Consider the following 20,731-nt stretch of genomic DNA (forward strand, 5'->3'; position numbering starts at 1 on the left):
CATTATGTGTCAGTTTGAAAAGTTTTTGTGGGGAGGGACTGTATTATTTCTGAGTCTATTTAAAAATTGTTGTGTAGCCATTCCTTCAGTGATTCTTCTACATATTTTTTGTAAAAAAAAAAAAATCGCACTAAGCGTTTGATTGGTTTGCACAAAAGTTATAGCGTCTACAAAATGGGGGATAGTTTTATGGCATTTTTATTAATAATTTTTTTTTTTTACTAGTAATGGCGGCGATCAGTGATTTTTATTGTGACTGCGACATTATGGCGGACACGTCGGACAATTTTGACACACTTTTGGGACCATTGGCATTTATACAGCAATCGGTGCAATTAAAAATGCACTGATTACTATAAAAAAAATGGCAGTGAAGGGGTTAACCACTAGGGGGCAGTGTAGGGGTTAAGTGTGTGTGTCTTTTTAACTGTAGGGGGCGTGGTTTGGCATCTGACGTCACCGATTGTCTTTCCTTATAACAGGGAACAGACGATCAGTGACAGGCCCAGTAGGAAGCACGGGGAGAGGTTTGTTTACACTTACCTCTCCTCGTTCTTCAGCTCTGTGACCCGATCGCGGGACACTGATGGCGATCGGGTCCCGTGGCCATGGAGCTCAGGACCGGGTTGTGAGTGCGCCGCCGGCGGCGCACGCGGCCCATGGCTGGGCACTTAAAGGGAACGTACAGGTACGCGATTGTGCCCAGCCGTGCCATTCTGCCGACGTACATCGGCGTGAGGCGGTCCTTAAAGTGGTTGTAAACCCTTACAACACACTTTGACCTACAGGTAAGCCTAGATTAAGGCTTACCTGTAGGTCCAAGAAATATCTCCTAAACCTACACGGTTTAGGAGATATTTGCCGAAAGACAGGCACCGCTGTCTACATGCATGCACCGTAGACCGCGGCACGCCGCTGTCAACGGCGATATGCCGCGAGTGGCAGCTCCCGTGCGCATGTGCAGGAGTGACGTCATCGCGGCTTCGCCGAATGACAGTGGCGGAGCGGCGAGACCCACCGAGAAGATGGATGCGCCGGACTACAGGGGACAGCGGTGACATCGCTGGCTCCTGTGTCAGGTAAGTGACACATAATGGACTACTATGCGATGCATAGTAGTCCATTATGCTTTACCTTTGCAGGGAATGAAAGCGGAAGTAAACCCATCAGGGTTTACTTCCTCTTTAAGTGGTTAAACTACTACAACAGACAGGGATATACAATGTAATACTGACATATAATCACGCACATAGCTTGGACTTGTCTTTTTTTTCGCCCTCACCTACTATGTAACTATTTAACATTTATTTCCCTCTAGTGTTAGAATTATTACATTGTATCTCTTGCTACAAAGGCGCATGTATTTTTCTACGCTCCTCGGCTCCATCTAGTGGCTGTAATGCGGTATTTTACTACTGCAAAAAATAAAAGCACATTTGTTCAGAAGAGAATTTGGGCTAATAACATTTGTTTTTGTCCAATTGGCACACAATGGATATACACACAAATTGACAGAGAATGAATATACCGTACATGCAAAGCCACTGGATGAATGGCTATGCAATTATTATTATTTTTTTTTAAATAACCCTAAAGTTTATTTTGAGAATAAAAAATGGGGCCACTACAGCTCAGTATTAAGAAAACAGAATATGAAGGATGCTGGATCTGTAAACGTTATATTAGTGTTTTGATGCATAAAATAAACCGCAAATCAGACCTTGTCTGATATAAATGTAATATAGGGAAGTTGTTGCGATTATAAAAAAAAAAAAAAAGCTGCTGCCCCCGCTGACTAATTTTGCAGGTACATTCTATTGGGGGTGGGGGGGGGGGGGGTGGGGAGGTGTCATCTTCATCCTTTCTGGTAGAAGCATGCAGACATGAAGGTGCTGGCACATCTCATATAATTGTTTCACCGGATAGAAGCAGCAGGATAAGCTGTGGAGCTCACACCCTCATAAACAAGTCCTGAAGAGTGGCTTTTAAACCTGATTGGTTCCTGTGGACAAATATTTCATCTTTTCTAAATTGCCTCCATTGTCTATTTCTAACATTTCTGGCATTTCCTGAAGATTGGTGTATTCTGGAGCCACCATTTTTAATTAGCCTCGGGCAGAGTGCTTGCATCCTTATTCATCTTTTGAAGTCTCATGGGACTCGAGACCCACTCAGATGACTGAGGGCAGCCCTTGAAAGGACGGGCAAATTGCCTGCTTTTGGTGATCAAAATCTCTGGGTATTCTTAACAGATTGGTCTGGAGATCTGCCAAGCTTGTAACCGGCAGCAGCGAGGAAATAAAGTGCAAACTGTGGTTAGTATGCCCATCTTGCAGCATTGCGAGGGTCAAAACCTGCCTCCCATGTGAACGCAGTCTCAGGGTGGCATTCTTCTCATTAACTCCAAATGTAGGGAGGGTCGCCAATGACTGATGTTCTATTTGTTACAGTAATTCTTTTCTGGCTGTTATTACTTTTAACTTTCTCAATTTTTTTTTTTATTATTACATTTTTATCAGGGGGTTCTGTAGAACTGGAAAATGATTTCAAGCGGTTGAGAAAGGCTGCTAAGGGATTGAAGAGATTTACAGTACTGCAGTACAGTATCAGAATATTAAATCTGAGCTCTCCACATGGTTTCCAACACAGAGGGGAGTAGTAGAAAGATCTGGATACTCTATTTAAGCAATTCTCAATTTGGCTTATGTGTAACCCTCACCTTCCCCCAGAGGTTTCTAGGGGTTCCTTGAATTGTAAATTAATTAACCACTCATCTCATGGTGCCTGCATGGTTTCAGAGCCAACACCATTTGCCAGAACAAGCACCATGGCCCGCGTCTTTTTGATCAGCCATTCTCCACCTAGGTTCCTCCAGCGGTTGGTAGGGGTTCCTGGAACTGTGGCTAATTGACCACTCGTGTCATGGTGCCTGCATGGTTTCGGAGCCAACACCATTCGTTAGAACAAGCAGGAAAGGCTCCCTTGATCTATCTCCACCAGGGGCGGACTGACCATTGGGCTAGTCGGGCACTGCCCGAGGGCCCCATGCCACTAGGGGGCCCCATCAGGGTTGCCAGCCTCAGTAAAACCAGGGTCAGTATGTAAATCCCGAGATTATAGCTGCCCCACCTCTCCAGTACCTTCTCAGCCAATAGAAATATGTCTGTGTGTACTGTGTGTGATTATATACTATGTATGTGCTTGTGTATACTATGTGGCCAGGGGCGGACTGACAACTCATGGGGCCCCCGGGCAATAGGAGATTATGGGGCCCCCAGGCAATCGGAAATTATGGGGCCACATAGTATACACAAACACACAGTATACACAAACACACAGTATACAATTACACACACAGTACACACAGACATGTTTCTATTGGCTGAGAAGGTACCGGAGAGGTGGGGCAGCTATAATGTATGGATTTACATACTGTCCCTGGTTTTACTGAGGCTGGCAACCCTGATGGGGCCCCATAGTGGCCCGGGGCCCTCGGGCAGTGCCCGAGTAGCCCAATGGTCAGTCCGCCCCTGTATGTGGCCCCATAATCTCTGATTGCCTTGGAGCCCCATAATCTCCTATTGCCCGGGTGCCCCATGAGTTGTCAGTCCGCCCCTGATCTCCACCAAAGTTCCTCCAGAAGCGGCTAAGGGTTCCTTGAGCTGTCACCAATCATCCTCCCATTTGATGGTAACTGCATAGTTCCAGAGCCAATGCCACTTCTCAGAACCAGCATCAAGGGTCTTGTTAGTTAATGGTAAGGGTGCCATTCTGATCACTACTGTAAGAGGTGGGGGGGGGGGCAGCATTCTTCTCACTGACTACCAATAGAAGGGGTATTTTTGCTATTGATCCCAATTGATTTGACTATAGAAGGGATTCCCTGAAATCTAGAAAAATGATTTCAAGGGTTTCTCTGGGATTAGAAGGTCGAGAAAGATTGGCATACATTGATTATTATACAATTGATGTTGAACTCTTTGGAGAAGATGCCACAGGTTGGAACAATGTGAAGTTTGAAATGTGCTTTTCAAAGCTTTAGTCCAGGGGTCTCCAAACGACGGCCCTCCTGTTGTTAAGAAACTACAATTCCCGTCATGTCTGCCAATGTTAGATTTTTTTTTTCAATGCCTCATGGGACATGTAGTTCCCCATCAACTAAAGAGCCGTAGTTTTGGAGATCACTGCTTTAGTACATTGGAGGTCATAAAACTCCTTACATTTGTCCCGTTTTCCCATCTGGCCATTGGTCAAAGGACTGCCTCAAATTTAGAAGGCTCTGGGCAAAAGTTGAGCTGCTGGCACCTCCTGGATCAACAAAAAGTCAACTGAACAACCAACTTTTGTCAAAGGGGACAAGTGGAAAATTATCAGCAAAACAGCATCCAGGCACTGTTGAGGTGCTTTTCCGACAGCCACTGGTGCTGGCTGTCAGAATACAATAGCCCAGCAGAGGAGACTTGTCCATCCAAGCTGTCTAGCATGGATGGAGGAATGGGAATTCTTTTATTAAACTTATAGGACGAATAAAAAACAATGTACGTGTAGGGCCAGCTTTACAGAACCTAGACTTGTGGCTCGGAAAGTTGTAAAACTAGGGTGCTCAACCTGCTGCCCACGGGTGCATGTAGCCCAAGATGGCCCAACAAGGCTATGAAGGCAGCCCAACCCAAAATCATCAACTTATCTAAAAAAAGTTCTTTTTTTTTTTTTTGACCAGGCCTCTTTTTCAGACTTGGTGTTTTCATGTTTAAAACGTTTTTTTTTTTGCTAGAAAATTACTTAGAACTCCCAAACATTTTATATTGTTTTTTTTCTAACACCCTAGAGAATAAAATGGCGGTCATTGAAATACTTTTTTTTTTACACCGTATTTGCGCAGCGGTCTTACAAGCGCACTTTTTTTTGAAAAAATGCACTTTTTTGAATAAAAAAATAAGACAACAGTAAAGTTAGCCCAATTTTTTTTTATATTGTGAAAGATAATGGTATGCCAAGTAAATTGATACCCAACATGTCACGCTTCAAAATTGCGCCCGCTCGTGGAATGGTGTCAAACTTTTAGCCTCAAAAATCTCCATAAGCGACATTTAAAAAATTCTACAGGTTGCATTTTTTGCGTTACAGAGGAGGTCTAGAGCTAGAATTATTGCTCTCGCTCTACCGATCGCGGCGATACCTCACATGTGTGGTTTGACCACCGTTTTCATATGCGGGCGCTACTCACGTATGCGCCCGCTTCTGTGCGCAAGCTCAAATTTTTTTTTTTTCTTATTTATTTTAATTGATTTTATTTATTTTTACACTGTTTAAAAAAAAAAAAAAAAAAAATGGATCACTTTTATTCCTATTACAAGGAATGTAAACATCCCTTGTAATAGAAAAAAGCATGACAGGTCCTTTTAAATATGAGCTCTGGGGGGTCAAAAAGTCCTCAGATCTCATATTTGGGCTAAAATGCAAAAAAAAAAGAAAAAAAAAAGAAAATCTGACATTTAAAAAAATATATACCTTTAAGAGGTATGGGCGGAAGTGACGTTTTGACGTCGCTTCCGCCCTCCTATGGTATAGAGACGAGTGGGGGCCATCTTAGCCTCACTTGTCTCTATGCCCAGCTAGGAAGAGGACCCGATCGCCTCCGCCGCTACCGACGGCTCCGGTAAGCGGCGGAAGGTGCGGGGGGGGGGGGGGGGTGGCACCTCTCCCGCCGCCGATAGCGGTGATCTCGCGGCGAATCCGCAGCGGAGACCACCGTTATCGTACAGCCGACCGCCGCCTGAAGAGATGGATATCTCGGTTGTGGCAGCAGCTGCTGCCGTTACCGAGATATCCCTCTTCAAAAAAAGGACGTACATCCCCGTTAGGCGGTCCACAAGTGGTTAAATGCATTTATGTTTAGCAAACACATGCACCCGAGAAAAATTTGAGCTTTACTGGACATTTTATGTTCCCAAAGAAACATCTCAGACTCTTCACAATCGCCCCTCCTTCGTGATCTCAGTTTTCAGCAGCACCCCCCAGTGGAGAAAATTAATTATTTGAGCCCCTGCAGCTTTTGTATGTTTGCCCACTTCCAAAGAAATGAAGGATCTATAATTTTTTTATTCAAGGTGTATTTTAAATGACAGAGACAGAATATCAACCAAAAATCCAGAAAAAAAAAAACACATATAAATTAAGTTTTAACATAAGTTGCAGTTTAGTGAGTAAAATAAGTATTTGATCCCCAAGCAAAACATGACTTAGTACTTGGTGGAGAAACCCTTGTTGGCAAGCACAGAGGTAAGACGTTTCTTGTAGTTCTCAGGAGGGATTTTGGTCCACTCTTCTTTACAGATCTTCTCTAAATTTTTAAAGCGGAGGTCCACCCTAAAGTGGACCTTCCGCTCTTCGGAACCCTCCCCCCCTCCCTCCGGCGCCACAATTGGCACCTTTCAGGGGGGAGGGGGGGTGCAGATACCTGTACAGTACAGGTATCTGCACCCACTTCCGGGATAGCTCTCTGCGGAAAGGGGCGTAGATTACGCCCCTTTCCGCAAGTGCCCCGCTGCCTGCTGGGAAACACACAGATCCCAGAGGCAGCGGGGACCGTCCTTTATTGCGCAGCGCAACTCGCGCATGCGCAGTAGGGAACCGGGAAATGAATCCGAAAGGCTCCATTTCCTGATTCCCATACCCAAGATGGCGGCGGCAGCACTCGAGTGTCGATCTAGAGATCGGCTTCGGGTGCCGACATTGCGGGCGCGCTGGACAGGTAAGTGTCACTATTTTAAAAGTCAGCAGCTGCAGTATTTGTAGCTGCTGGCTTTCAAAAAAAAAAACAAAAAAAACGCGGACTCCCACTTTAAGGTTTCTTGGCGGTTGCTCGGCAATTTAAAGTTTCAGCTCCCTCCATAAGTTTTTTTTTTTTTATAGGATTAAGGTCTGGGGACTGGCTAGGCCACTCCGTGCCCTTAGTGTGCTTCTTCTTGAGCCACTCCTTTGTTGCCTTGGCAGCATGTTTTCAGTCATGGTCATGTTGGAAGACCCATTCACGACCCATCTTCAGTGTTCCGACTGAGGGAATAAGGTTCTCCTCCAAGATTTTACAATATATGGCCTCCGTCCATTGGCCCCTCAATGTGGCAAAGTCGGCCCACATCTTTAGCAGAGAAGCAAAGCATAATGTTTCCCACCTCCGTGCTTGCCTGTAATGATGGTGTTCTTAGGGTCATAGTCAGAATTTTTCTTCCTCCAAACACAGTGAGTCAAGTTAATACCAAAGCGCTCAATTTTGGTCTCATCTGACCACAGCACTTTCTTCCAATCTTCTCTGAATAATTTAGATGTTCATTGGCAAACTTCAGACGGGCCTGTACATGTGCCACCTTGAGGAGGGGGACCTTGGGGGGCACTGCAGGTTTTTAATCCATGGTGGCGTATTGTGTTACCAATGGCTTGTTTGGTGACTGTGGTCCCAACTGCCTTGAGACCATTTGGAAGCCCCTCCTCCCGTGTAGTTTTGGGCGGATCCCTCACTTTTCTCATGATCATCCTCACCCCATGAGGCAAAATCTTCCATGGAGCTCCAGACCTGAGGGCGATTGATGGTTGTTTTGTATTTCTTCCATTTGCGAATAATCACTCCAACAGTTGTCTCCTTCTCACCAAGCTTCTTGCTGAAGGTCTTGTAGCCCATTCCAGCCTTGTGCAGGTCTACAGTCTTGTCCCCGACATCCTTGGACAGCTCTTTAGTCTTGGCCCATGATGGTGAAGTTTGAATGGAAGAATATTCTGTGGACAGGTGTGTTTTATACACATAATGAGCACCTTCTTAAATTGACAGGACTAATCTGTGTACCACATGAGCACCTACCGTAGCCTGTATGTGGGAGCCAGATTTATTGTTTGTTGGTAGAGGATCAAATACTTAGGGCCAGTTCACACAGCGAGGCGAGGCGACACGGCTCGCCTCGCCTCGCTCCCGCAAGTCGCCCCCGTTCTGTACAATGGAACCGTTCTGAGAGGAGCGACTCGAGTTGCTCCGACTCAGAAAAAAAGTTCCTGTACTACTTCGGGGCGACTTGCATTGACTTCTATACAGAAGTCCTCTGCAAGTCGCCGCTGAGCTCCCCGCAGGTCGCGGCGAGGTAAGTCAGAGACGCCTCGCTGTGTGAACCGGCCCTTATTTTACGCACTCAACTGCAACTCCATTTATAGGGTGTTTTTTTTTTTTCTGGGTGATTGGTTGATATTCTGTCTCTATTATTTAAAATATACCTATGATAAAAAATGATAGACCCTTCATTTCTTTGTAAGTGGGCAAACATACAAAATTGCATGTGGCCAAATCATTATTTCCCCCGCTGTATATTTATGAGCAACTATGTTCCAGGATGAAGCACATGAAAGGAAAAATTAGAACCAAAAGATCTGATGAGATCTTGAGAATTGCAACTCCCTCCATCCAGATCAGTGGTTCTCAACCTCAGTGCCCGACGGGTCCATGTTTTCAGGTTTTCCTTTTACTGTGCCCGGCTGCTTTAAGTACTTGCCGAACAGCCGCCATCATTATATTAAGGCAGGTCGGCACGTTCCCTCTATACATCATAGCTATACATTGGTCCCTTTAAGTGGGATAGCAGGCGCGCGCGCCCGCTGCATAGGAAGGGCATCGATGCTCATGACCACCAGCCACAAGCACGAGAGGCAGAATAAGGACACGTGTGTGTGCGTGCGTGCGTGCGTGCGTGCGTGCAAACACATCCCAGTTCTGAGAGGAGAGACAGATCGCGAGTTCCTACGAGCTGGGAACCACGATCTCTCATCTCCTATAGTCAGTCCCCTCCCCCACAATTAGAACACACACATAGGGAACACATTAAACCACCCCCCCCCCCCCCCCCAGATCGCGTCCTAGTGTTTAACCCCTTCCGTACCAGTGCCATTTTTTTTTTACAGTAATCAGTGCATTTTTATAGCACTGATCACTGTATAATGGTCACGTGTTCGCCATACTGTCGCAGTCACGATAAAAATCGCAGATCGTGGCCATTACTAGTAAAAAAAAAAAAAAAAAAAAAAAAATTATTAATAAAAATGCCATAAAACTATCCCCCATTTTGTAGACGAAAAAAAAAAATGAATACATTTAAAAAACAATAATACAAATTATAGACGCTATAACTTTTGCACAAACCAATCAATATACGCTTTTTACTACCAAAAATATGTAGAATACATATTGGCCTAAACTGAGGAAAAAAATTAGCTTTTTAAAAAAAATAATAAAATAAAATAATTGGGGCTATTTATTACAGAAAAAAAGTACAAAATATGTTTTTTTTTTCAAAATATTTGCTTTTTTTTTTTGTTTATACCACAAAAAATAAAAACCACAAAAGTAATCAAATACCACCAAAAGAAAGCTCTATTTGTGGGGGGGGGGGGGGGCGGGGGGGGAAGGACGTCATTTTTGTTAGGGTACAACGTCGCACCACCGCGCAATTGTCAGTTAAAGCGACACAGTGCCGTATCATTGAGCAGCCAAATCTTCCGGGGGAAAAAGTGGTTAAATCAATATCAATGACATGGTATTTCATAAGAGCTATTTTATATAAGGGAAGCTCCCAAAATAGGACTGAGGTTGAGAACCACTCACTGCGTTGGATAATAAAAAAAAATACAAATAAAAAAAAAAAAAAATACAAAAAAAAAAATAAAAATACAAAAAAAATACAAATAAAAAAAAATACAAATAACACAAAAAATACAAATAAAAAAATACAAATATAAAAAAAATACAAATAAAAAAAATACAAATAAAAAAAAAATACAAATAATACAAAAAAATACAAATAAAAAAATACAAATATAAAAAAAAAATACAAATAAAAAAAAAAAAAAAAAAAAAAAAATACAAAAAAAAATAAAAATACAAAAAAAAATACAAATACAAATAAAAAAAAATACAAATAACACAAAAAATACAAATAAAAAAATACAAATATAAAAAAAAAAAATACAAATAAAAAAAATACAAATAAAAAAATACAAATAATACAAAAAAATACAAATAAAAAAATACAAATATAAAAAAAAATACAAATAAAAAAAAATACAAATAAAAAAAAAATACAAATAACACAAAAAATACAAATAAAAAAATACAAATATAAAAAAAATACAAATAAAAAAAATACAAATAAAAAAAAAATACAAATAATACAAAAAAATAAAAAAAAAAAATACAAATAAAAAAAAAAAAAATACAAAAAAAAATAAAAATACAAAAAAAATACAAATAAAAAAAAATACAAATAATACAAAAAAATACAAATAAAAAAATACAAATATAAAAAAAAATACAAATAAAAAAAAATACAAATAAAAAAAAAATACAAATAATACAAAAAAATACAAATAAAAAAATACAAATAAAAAAAAAATACAAATAAAAAAGACATTTTATTACTCAGATAAAGTATATTATCTAGAACGTTGACCTTTTCAGCTCATCAGCTCGCCTTATTGTTAATATATTTTATATGTGGCCCAAGACAATTCCTCGCCTTCTAATGTGGCCCAGGAAGGTCAAAAATTAGGACACTTTTAGGTTGCCATGGGGGGGGGGAAGGTAGTTGACATTAGTTCAGTAAGCAGGAATACTGCTATCAGAAGGAAAAAGCCTTTTATTAATACTAAACATGGTGTTGATGAGTATATGGGTTAGACATCTGTGTGTGGTCGCCCATCACACGTATACAAACGCTTGTTTAAAGTACTGAAAAGCAAAACTTTATTGAACATTAAAGTGCTATTGGTAGGAAGATCAGTGTACAGACTCCAAATTGTATACATGAAGGAAGCATATTGTACAGGTCAGTAGTGTCTGCGTAGTTCTTGGACATGTGCGTTTCGTTCTGAATAAATATTAAAATCGGACACATTTTTTCGTGATTCAGATATATCCGAATACCCGAATTACAGTATAAACAAAAGTTTACCAAATGCTCCAAATAATGAAAATGGAATTCAAATTGAATTTTACATTAAAAATAATAAAAATGCCATAAATCTTTCCCCTATTTTGTAGACGCTATAACTTTTGCACAAACCAATCAATATACGCTTTTTGTGATTTCTACTGTAAACATATTTCTGAAATCAACTCCCATTTCAAAATAATGCTGTTTTTGTTAGGCCAAAAGTAAATAAAACAAAAAAAAAAAAAAAAAGTCATTGTAATCATTCGATAAAGATTTTTCTTTTGTCTGTTCACTTTGCCACATTTGAATCTTTTTTTATTTTATTTTTTTAGATTCGAAACGTTTGAAAAAAATCGATGCATTTTGATTCGGCCAAATCTGAAAAACTTTAGATTTTTTTTTTTTTAAACAAATGTTTTCAAATTCAACCAATTCAAAATGTATCAATTCGAATGTTTCAAATCTTTAAAAAAAAATAATAATAATAATAATAATAATAATAATAATAAATTGGTAAATTGGAAGAAAATTTTGAAAAAAGATATAAAATGAATTCCGAATTGAATGAGTCAACCGAATTTAATTAAACGAAATAACTAGATTAATGAATCAAAACTAATTTTTTTTGTCATGCACATGTCTAGTAGTTCTAAAAAAAAAAAAAAAAAAAAAATTAAAAAAAATTAGAAAAAAAAATAATAATTCAACTTTCTCACACACTTTACAAAAAACAGCCATTTTCCCAGAAACACCACCTTACTCCTGAGAGTTGGTATTGTACTATTTAGTAAAATTTCTTCTGCTCCGTGTCGCCCTTCTTTCTAATCTCCGTCATCCCGCCCAGCTACGGGTGTAACGGCCATTCGATTTTGAATTCACGCGGTAGAACAATGACTTTTTTTTTTTATATATATAAAAAAGTAGTATGATTGTACTTACTGTAACGTCTTATTTGGAGTCCACCGAGGGACACAAATTCTAAGACTGTCGGGTTATATTGCCTCCTGCAGGGGGCAGTATAACACAACAGTCTAAGAATTCCTGGGTCACTCCAATGCTACTTTCACCGTTAAATTCAGGTATTCGTATAGCGCCGATACATTCACATCAGTTCCTGCCCTAAAGGAGCTTACAATCTAAGGCCCCCTAACTCACATTCATACACACACACACACACACACACACATACTAGGGGCCAACTTAGACAGGAGCCAATTAACCTCCCAGCAGGTCTTTGGAGTGTGGGAGGAAACCGGAGTACACGGAGGGAGGAAACCCACGCAGGCGCAGGGAGAACATGCAAACTCCGGGGAGGGGGTGCCGTGGTTGGGATTCAAACTGGCGCCCCCCAGTGCTGATCACTTAGCCACTGTGAAACAAGAAAAATACAGATGGCTGCACACCAAAATGATCCACTTTTATTGAACATTTAAAGACCAAAATGACAGGTGGTGCAGGTACAGTAGAGAGGACTGACAGTTAAACGCGTTTCGCCTAAATAAGCTCTGTCGTTAGCGCGAAACGCGTTTAACCTGTCAAAGACAGGTGGTGTAGGAACATTATAAGACTGACAGGTAAATGCGTTTTGGGCTAAAGACAACACCTTAAACTACGTAGAGGGTTCTTTACTGTAAGCGCCGCAAGGATGTGGAATTCCCTTCCACAGGCGGTGGTCTCAGCGGGGTGCATCGATCGTTTCAAGAAACTATTAGACAATCACCTGAACGACCACAACATACAGGGATATACAATGTAATACTGACATATAATCACACACATAGGTTGGACTTGATGGACTTGGGTCTTTTTTTCGACCTCACCTACTATGTAACCCTTATGAAAGTGAAACGCGTTTAACTGTCAAGTCCTCTCTACTGTACTACTGTAGTTGATGGCGAACCTTGGCACCCCAGATGTTTTGGAACTACATTTCCCATGATGCTCAATTACACTGCAGAGTGCCTGAGCATCATGGGAAATGTAGTTCCAAAGCATCTGGGGTGCCAAGGTTCGCCATCACTGCCCTAGTGTCTGGTCATTAAATTTATGTTACCCCAAAAATTCACATAAAAGCATCTATTTTTCAGGCTGGTGATGGTATCCCTAGTCTGCCATTTACAGAAATACCCGGTGATCCTGCCAGCTCCCCCAGTTCCTGCTTGAAACAGGTTGTGCCAAGCACAGAAGTAGGCCCGTGCTGGCATGGTCAGGGTGAAGGCCGATGCCTGGCGTACCTGTATCTCCTGTAGTCGGTTTTGCAAACTCCTCCCCCCTCCCGCCCCCACTGGGTTGATTGACAGCAGCTCCAACCTGGAGCCTTGCTGTCAAAACTACAGCAGGCACATTTACTATGCAATCCCCATCCCCCCCCATGGGGAAGAGGGATGGGAAGGAAGGATGTACGGTCACGTGACCACCGAAAACCAAACCCCGCCCCCAAAAAACATATATTTATAACAAAAAGAAAACGTGATTATAGTTCAACAATCAGGGTGGAATTCAAATGTGCTTTTTTTTAGTAGTGTGGTTACAAATACTTTACTTTGTGCTACATAATGCCGTCAGAGAACATAAAAAAAAAAAAATTACATTGTATAAAAATAATTAAATATTTAACTTATTGCTAAATGAGAATTCCCCCTACGCTACGATCCAGTTACGGCAAAGAAATTGTGTCCATCAGATCGGTTCAAGTGACATTTCAGTTCTGGGTGGATGCATGTGGGAATCCCTCTGAACTTCTAAAAATGCAGAAGATGATGATGGGGTTCCCAGCTCCGCCCACTCCTTGCAGCCACTGCATAAGGGAAGTGTGAAGAAAAAAAAAAATGCAGAAGATCATGGGGTTCCCAGCTCCGCCCACTCCTTGCAGTAACTGCAAAAGGGGAGTGTGAAGTCTTGGGGGGACATAAACCGAGAATTCTGCAGAAGGAGTGAGACTTCCCTGCTGGTTAACGCAGGAGGCAGAGATGGAGGGGGAGATCTCGCTGATCGATAATGCGAAGAAGAAGTAGAAGAATCCGGCCCTATCCACACAAAAAGGAAATGTCACTTATGAACAGGCTCAGCCTTTAATATCAGTAGCTGCTACACACTTCACCAATCGCCATCTTGCCAAACCCAACGCCGGACGTGCGGCCGGATGGACGGCAGTCATGTGACACATAAACCTTAAAAACTAAAAAGTAACACCTCAAACTGATACAGAAACGCATATTTACAGCTGAAGCTTAATGCGATTATCTTTTGCATTTCTGGTTCCTCCCTCCCCCACATCAAAAAAATAAAAATTCATTACATTTCATATTTTGGACCCAGGGATGTCATCTTTTGGCCTCTGTGATTCTCTAGGCAATGCAGGCAGATCATGGCTGGTAGGAGGGGATGGCAGGGTGCCTCAGTACTCCTCTCCAGAGCCCTCAGCCCTGATGCAAGCAGTGGGCGTACTCTTGGGAGGAGTTATGCAAATATTAGAATTCCTTGATGGGCAGGTGTCGGTCTAGGGCAGTGGGTGTAATCTTGGGAGGAGTTATGCAAATATTAGAATTCCTTGATGGGCAGGTGTCAGTCTAGGGCAGTGGGCGTAAACTTGGGAGGATTTATGCAAATATTCAAAATTCCTTGATGGGCAGGTGTCAGTCTAGGGCAGTGGACAGACTCTTGGGAGGAGTTATGCAAATATCAAATGGCCATGATGGTTGGGTGTCAGTCTAGGGCAGTGGGCGTACTCTTGAGAGGAGTTATGAAAATAATAAAATGCCTTGATGGGCAGGTGTCGGTCTAGGGCAGTGGGCGTAATCTTGGGAGGAGTTATGCAAATATTAAAATGCCTTGATGGGCGGGTGTCATTCTAGGGCAGTGGACAGACTCTTGGGAGGAGTTATGCAAATATCAAATGGCCATGATGGTTGGGTGTCAGTCTGGAGGAGTGGGCGTACTCTTGGGAGGAGTTATGCAAATATCAAAAGTCCTTGATGGGCGGGTGTCAGTCTAGGGCAGTGGGCAGGCTTTTGGGAGGAGTTTTGCAAATATCAAAAGTCCTTGTGGGTCAGTCTGGAGAAGTGGGAATTCCCAAGCAGGTTGTATTTGCATGCAGACCCCCCTAGGTAACACCCACATGTGATTCTGAGCCTCCATGACTCCAATAAATGAAAGGGGTGGGTTCAGAGACAGGCAGGGCTCTATCTGACTTGCTGCAGCTTCTAATGCACATTGTGAGGAGCTCACAGTGTGCAGTGAAATCAGAGGTAGCCATATCAGTCCTGGAGAGGAGCCGGTACAACTGTGCAAGACTGAAGGGGTGGCTCGATGTCAGATTTAAATCTCACCAAGTCCCAAAGTCAGAATCTGACGAGGTGAATGGTCCCAAAATTGCACATTTCTTAATAGTAGCCTTAAAGCAGAACTCCACCCAAAAGTGGAAGCTCCGCTTGTTTGCTTCCTTTCACCTCCTATGTCTATCATCATTGAATTCAGCCAATTGCTGGGAGTTCAGCTTTAAGTGCCGACACCGAACAAATCAAACATTTGTGTTTCTTAGCAAAAGTCCATTATTAGAAACCTCTCAAGTTTTAAAGCCATTTACAGTATTCACAGAGTGCAAACCGAAGCTTATCCTAAATATTAAGAGTGACAACAAATGAAGTTCTCCTAATGTTTATGGCAGTATGAAGCAAGGGCCGGGAGGACTGGAGGGTAGGCAGAAGAGGCAAACACCTTGGGTTCTTCAGCAGGAGGGGGCACAAAAGAGGCAGGACCTGCAGCCTGTGCTGCTGAATTTGTTTATTAGTTTGGGGGGGGGGGCAATTTTGGCCTAGTCTCCCTGGGTTCTAAAGGACCTTGTCCTGGCATGGCCACTACTATCCCCCTGAGAACTCACTGGACCTACACTCTGGAGGTCATGAATCTAAAGTCAAGATGGTCTTCCAGGACTCTGCTGTCAGATAATCGGCTCCTGGAAGACAGAGCTGCACCCTATGGCAAGAACGTAAATCTGAAGTCAAGATGGTCAACTAGGGCTCTGCTGTCCAACAATCAGCCCTTAAAAAGGTGGAGTTCCACTCTATGGCAAAAACATTAATCTGAAGTCAAGGTGGTCGTCTAGGGCTCTGCTGTCCAACAATCAGCCCCTGGAAGGTGGAGCTCCACCCTATGGCAAGAACCTGAATCTGAAGTCAAGGTGGTCGTCTAGGGCTCTGCTTTCCAACAATCAGCCCCTGGAAGGTGGAGCTCCACCCCATGGTATGAACCTGAATCTGAAGTCAAGGTGATCGTCTAGGGCTCTGCTTTCCAACAATCAGCCCCTGGAAGGTGGAGCTCCACCCCATGGTATGAACCTGAATCTGAAGTCAAGGTGGTCATCTAGGGCTCTGCTGTCCAACAATCAGCCCCTGGAAGGTGGAGCTCCACCCCATGGCATGAACCTGAATCTGAAGTCAAGGTGATCGTCTAGGGCTCTGCTGTCCAACAATCAGCCCCTGGAAGGTGGAGCTCCACCCCATGGCAAGAACCTGAAGTCAAGGTGGTGGTCTAAAACTCTGCTGTCCGATAATCAGCCCCTGGAAGGTGGAGCTTGCATGGTGCAAGTTTGTTTTCAGCTACAGTAAAACGTATCAAGACAGCATTGTCCTTGTCTGTACCCATATGACCCCAATGCCAGTAACTGGCCTTTCCTTCCATAGAATTATAGGTAAAAGTAATTGATCCTGACCCGAAACATCAGAGAACCAATCAGAAGTCTGCATGAATAAACATCTGATATGTCACAATATAGGGCAACTAAAGATAACCCTTTGATTTTTTATTTTTTTTTAATGGAGTCTTTGAGCTCCAGCCAGTCCAGACAATGCCTAGGCTGAGAGATGCATCTTGGGAAAATGATGCTGCAGGCAGGAGGAAGCAGTCTCCTCTCCCCCTGTGATGACCCAATGGGGCTTATATTATCATTATGGGAAGCAGCTGGGGCTGATCTGTGTTAGACAACATGTGTATACAAAAAAATATGACTGTTCCAGCTTTAAGATTTACATGATTGTGAACAGGCATCTCAGTCTAGGAAGTAAATGCTGACCTTGAATGATGCCTTAACAAAAAATGGCTCCTATCTCCAGGAGGAAGGCTGATAAACGGTATTGTTAAGGGGAGTGCTGTGCTTAGCTGATATTGCCTTTTCCCTAAAAAATGCCCTGATCCAAAACAAACCTATCCTATATAAATATGTGATGCCCAAAGAGTATGTGGCAAGTTATCATCGCCAGACAGAACTAATTGCACATACTCCTGCACAGTTCCACAGGCTGGACCATCAACAGTGGGGCATGTCTCAACATCGGTACTTAGAAAGGGGTGTATAAAAGGTTATCCAATGACATTGTGCCGGCCACAGAGGTGGTGGTCAGCCATTAAGGTGACCAGGGACCGGTCAGCACTTTTACTGAGCCAGGTAGGGAATCGTTCTGGCAGCTGTCAGCCAATGGCACTGGGCCATCTAGGCTGGCACCATCAACCAAATCACACCGCACTGGCCAGAGACCAGCCAATCTCACCGTACCGACCAGCCAATCACACCGTACTGACCAGAGACCAGCCAATCGCACGGTATTGGACAGAGACCAGCCAATCGCACCGTACCGGCCAGAGACCAGCCAATCGCACCGTACCAGCCAGAGACCAGCCAATCGCACCATGCCGGCCAGAGACCAGCCAATCGCACCATGCCGGCCAGAGACCAGCCAGCCAACCGCACCATGCCGGCCAGAGACCAGCCAACCGCACCATGCCGGCCAGAGACCAGCCAGCCAACCGCACCATGCCGGCCAGAGACCAGCCAACCGCACCATGCCGGCCAGAGACCAGCCAACCGCACCATGCCGGCCAGAGACCAGCCAACCGCACCATGCCGGCCAGAGACCAGCCAACCGCACCATGCCGGCCAGAGACCAGCCAACCGCACCATGCCGGCCAGAGACCAGCCAACCGCACCATGCCGGCCAGAGACCAGCCAACCGCACCATGCCGGCCAGAGACCAGCCAACCGCACCATGCCGGCCAGAGACCAGCCAACCGCACCATGCCGGCCAGAGACCAGCCAACCGCACCATGCCGGCCAGAGACCAGCCAACCGCACCATGCCGGCCAGAGACCAGCCAACCGCACCATGCCGGCCAGAAACCAGCCAATCGCACCATATTGGCCAGAGACCAGCCAATCGCACCATATTGGCCAGAGACCAGCCAAGTGCACTTATAGCCAGGAATGTGGTGTGAAAAAGATCTGACAACTGCACTGTGCTGCCCAGAAAATCAGTGTGGTGGTTGCCAGTGCCAGCCAGGGAGGTAGCATGCCAGATGTCAAGCCTGGAAGGTGGGTTGCCAATGGTCAGCCAATGCCCAACGGGAAAGCAGTATGCCAGGAGGAGAGTCAATTTCCGATGTACCAACCCATGCAGGTCAGCCAATATCACTGTGCAGGCCAAGATATTAGCCAATAAAGCTGCAGAATCTCGGACAACCCAGCAAAACTACAATACCAGCCCACTCTCTTCCATTTGCATTCACTTGTGGGCAATGCTGCGATTTATGGAGCATCATATATGCTGTGATATGAGACACCCACAAATTCCTGGCAGCAATACTAAACGTATATTTATGGGTAAAAAAAATAAAAATAAAAAAAAACCCTACGCAAGGCCAGCTCCATCCAAAAACTGATCAGCAAGTCAAGCATTTGCTTCCTATATCTCTTAACTCCACCTTCCCAGGCATTGCAAAATCAAAATATGGCGTTGCGCTTTCCTATGGGATCCAATACTATAATATATATATATATATATATATATATATATATATATATATATATATATATATACACACACATATACACATACGGCAAGCAATAAAAGGGTGACGCCTTCATTAAAGTGGTTGTAAACCCTTACATACACCCAGTGAAGTGACTGTCCACAGGAGATACACAGAGAGAAAACAAATCCTCCTACATAAGTTGTACCAGTTTGTCTGCTTTCTTCTCTTCTCTACATCCGTTCTAAGTCTAGAATTTAGGTTGTCTGAACCGTCAAGTAAAAGAGGGTGGAGGAAAAATGGCAGAGAGCTGCAGAGCTCAGTGAGAACTCTGAGAGGACAGGAAGGGAGGGGAGGGGAGAGGAAAGGAGGAAAGGAGGGGAGAGGAAAGAAGAGGAGAGGAGGGACACAGGAATAAAGCTGGGAGCTCCCTCCCCTGTCACCTTTTTCCTCATGGTGTCAGACAAACTTGTCAGAAGTGACTAATGCTGATAGAGGAATGAAGCAGCATGTAGAAATGACACTTAGTGCTCTGGATTGAGAAAGATACACACTATAGAGGGATATGCTTTGTTCATATTTCATGTCTGAGGTTTACAACCACTTTAAGGACCAATGAGAAGCGGTGGAGACACAAAGGACTGCGCTGAAGTCTCAGCACCAGAGAACTATAAAGATTCAGTCAATCTCTGTACGCCTCAAATGTCGCCATGCCAGTTCCCAGTGGAGTTGATATTTAAATGACATAATTATTAATTCATCATCAAGGTGAGAAGACGAGGTTGTGTCCTCTATTTCAGTGGGAATACTCGCACACCAACACACACAAAGTCCTAGTATAGCAGTAGTGTCTTGTAACCAAATGTTGTTAAAGTCAGAAGTCTCTTGGCCTCGCAGCATGAAATGAATGGAGATGCTTTTGGAGACGGCAAGGGATTTGTTTTTTTTTTTCTTTTTAGACCATTAATGTCCGCTCTGTGTCTGAATGAGAGCTCCATTCACCCGGAGATGAACATCATTCGCACAGGAAAGGCCGAGCGGCAGGAGTGGGCGATACTCATCTCGGCAGTAGCTGTAAAAGTCCGCCGCCGGTCAGAACAAAGTGTCATTGGGCTGCCCCACCTCATCCGCCAGGTTCAGTATGTAGCTGGCCACATCCTCTTTAGTCGGGGCTTCAGACACCACCCAGGAGTCGTTCATTGCGGTAACCTGCAGGCGGCAGATTGGACAGTTGCGGTTCCGATCGCTCCTGTTGAGGAAGATTAAGCAAAATATATTTGCATTAGGCCAAAAGCATCGTGAATATTTTTGGTTTATAGTGACCTAATGCATTGTAGTATTAACTTGTTCAGATCCGCGCAATAGCCAAATGACGGCTATAGCACGGACCTACTTTGCCAGGAGGACGGCAATAGCCCGAGCGGCTTGCGTGCCCCCTGCAGGGCATGCGCGACACGCTCTGTGATCAGCCGAATCTATGAGACTTGGCTGATCACTGATCGGAGTAAGGGGGTCAATCCGATCCCTTACCACGTGATCAGCTGTCAGCAAATGACAGCTGATCATGTGATGTACACAGAGTCGGTAATCAGCTATTTTTGACAGCATGAGACGAAGAAAAAAAAAAAAAGCCAATCACCGGCGGCTCTCAGAGGGACATTGGTCCCGATCAAGGAGAGCTCATCTGTGCCCACCTGCCAGTGCAACCTACCAGTACACAACAGTGCCGCCTACCAGTGCCCAGTGCCACCTACCAGTGCCCACAGTGTCAACAATCAGTGCCACATCAACAATGCTCCCCATCAGTGTCACCTACCAGTGCCACCCATCATTAACGCCTTATCTGCCCCTCCCATTAGTGCCGCCCCATCAGTGCAGCCCCATCTGTGCCCACCAATGCAGCCCCATCTGTGCCCACCAGTGCAGCCCCATCAGTGCCCACCAGTGCAGCCCCATCAGTGCCCA

The 20,731-nt window shown here is 43.9% G+C and overlaps 1 protein-coding gene across 1 annotated transcript in view; it reads right to left on the minus strand.

Moving 5' to 3' along the window:
• Positions 1 to 10,652: 10,652 nt before the first annotated feature.
• The window catches only part of RNF141 (ring finger protein 141), a 41,268-nt gene continuing 31,189 nt past the window's right edge, over positions 10,653 to 20,731 (minus strand). The window contains exon 6 of the mRNA XM_077453552.1: positions 10,653 to 20,015. Coding sequence (XP_077309678.1) covers positions 19,859 to 20,015 — 157 coding nt within the window. The 3' untranslated portion in view covers positions 10,653 to 19,858. The remainder of the gene's footprint in view (positions 20,016 to 20,731) is intronic.

Source organism: Lithobates pipiens, unplaced genomic scaffold (genome assembly GCF_037356315.1).
Source record: "Lithobates pipiens isolate NorthernLeopardFrog02 unplaced genomic scaffold, aLitPip1_a1.2 Scaffold_24, whole genome shotgun sequence".
Taxonomy (NCBI): Eukaryota; Metazoa; Chordata; class Amphibia; order Anura; family Ranidae; genus Lithobates; species Lithobates pipiens.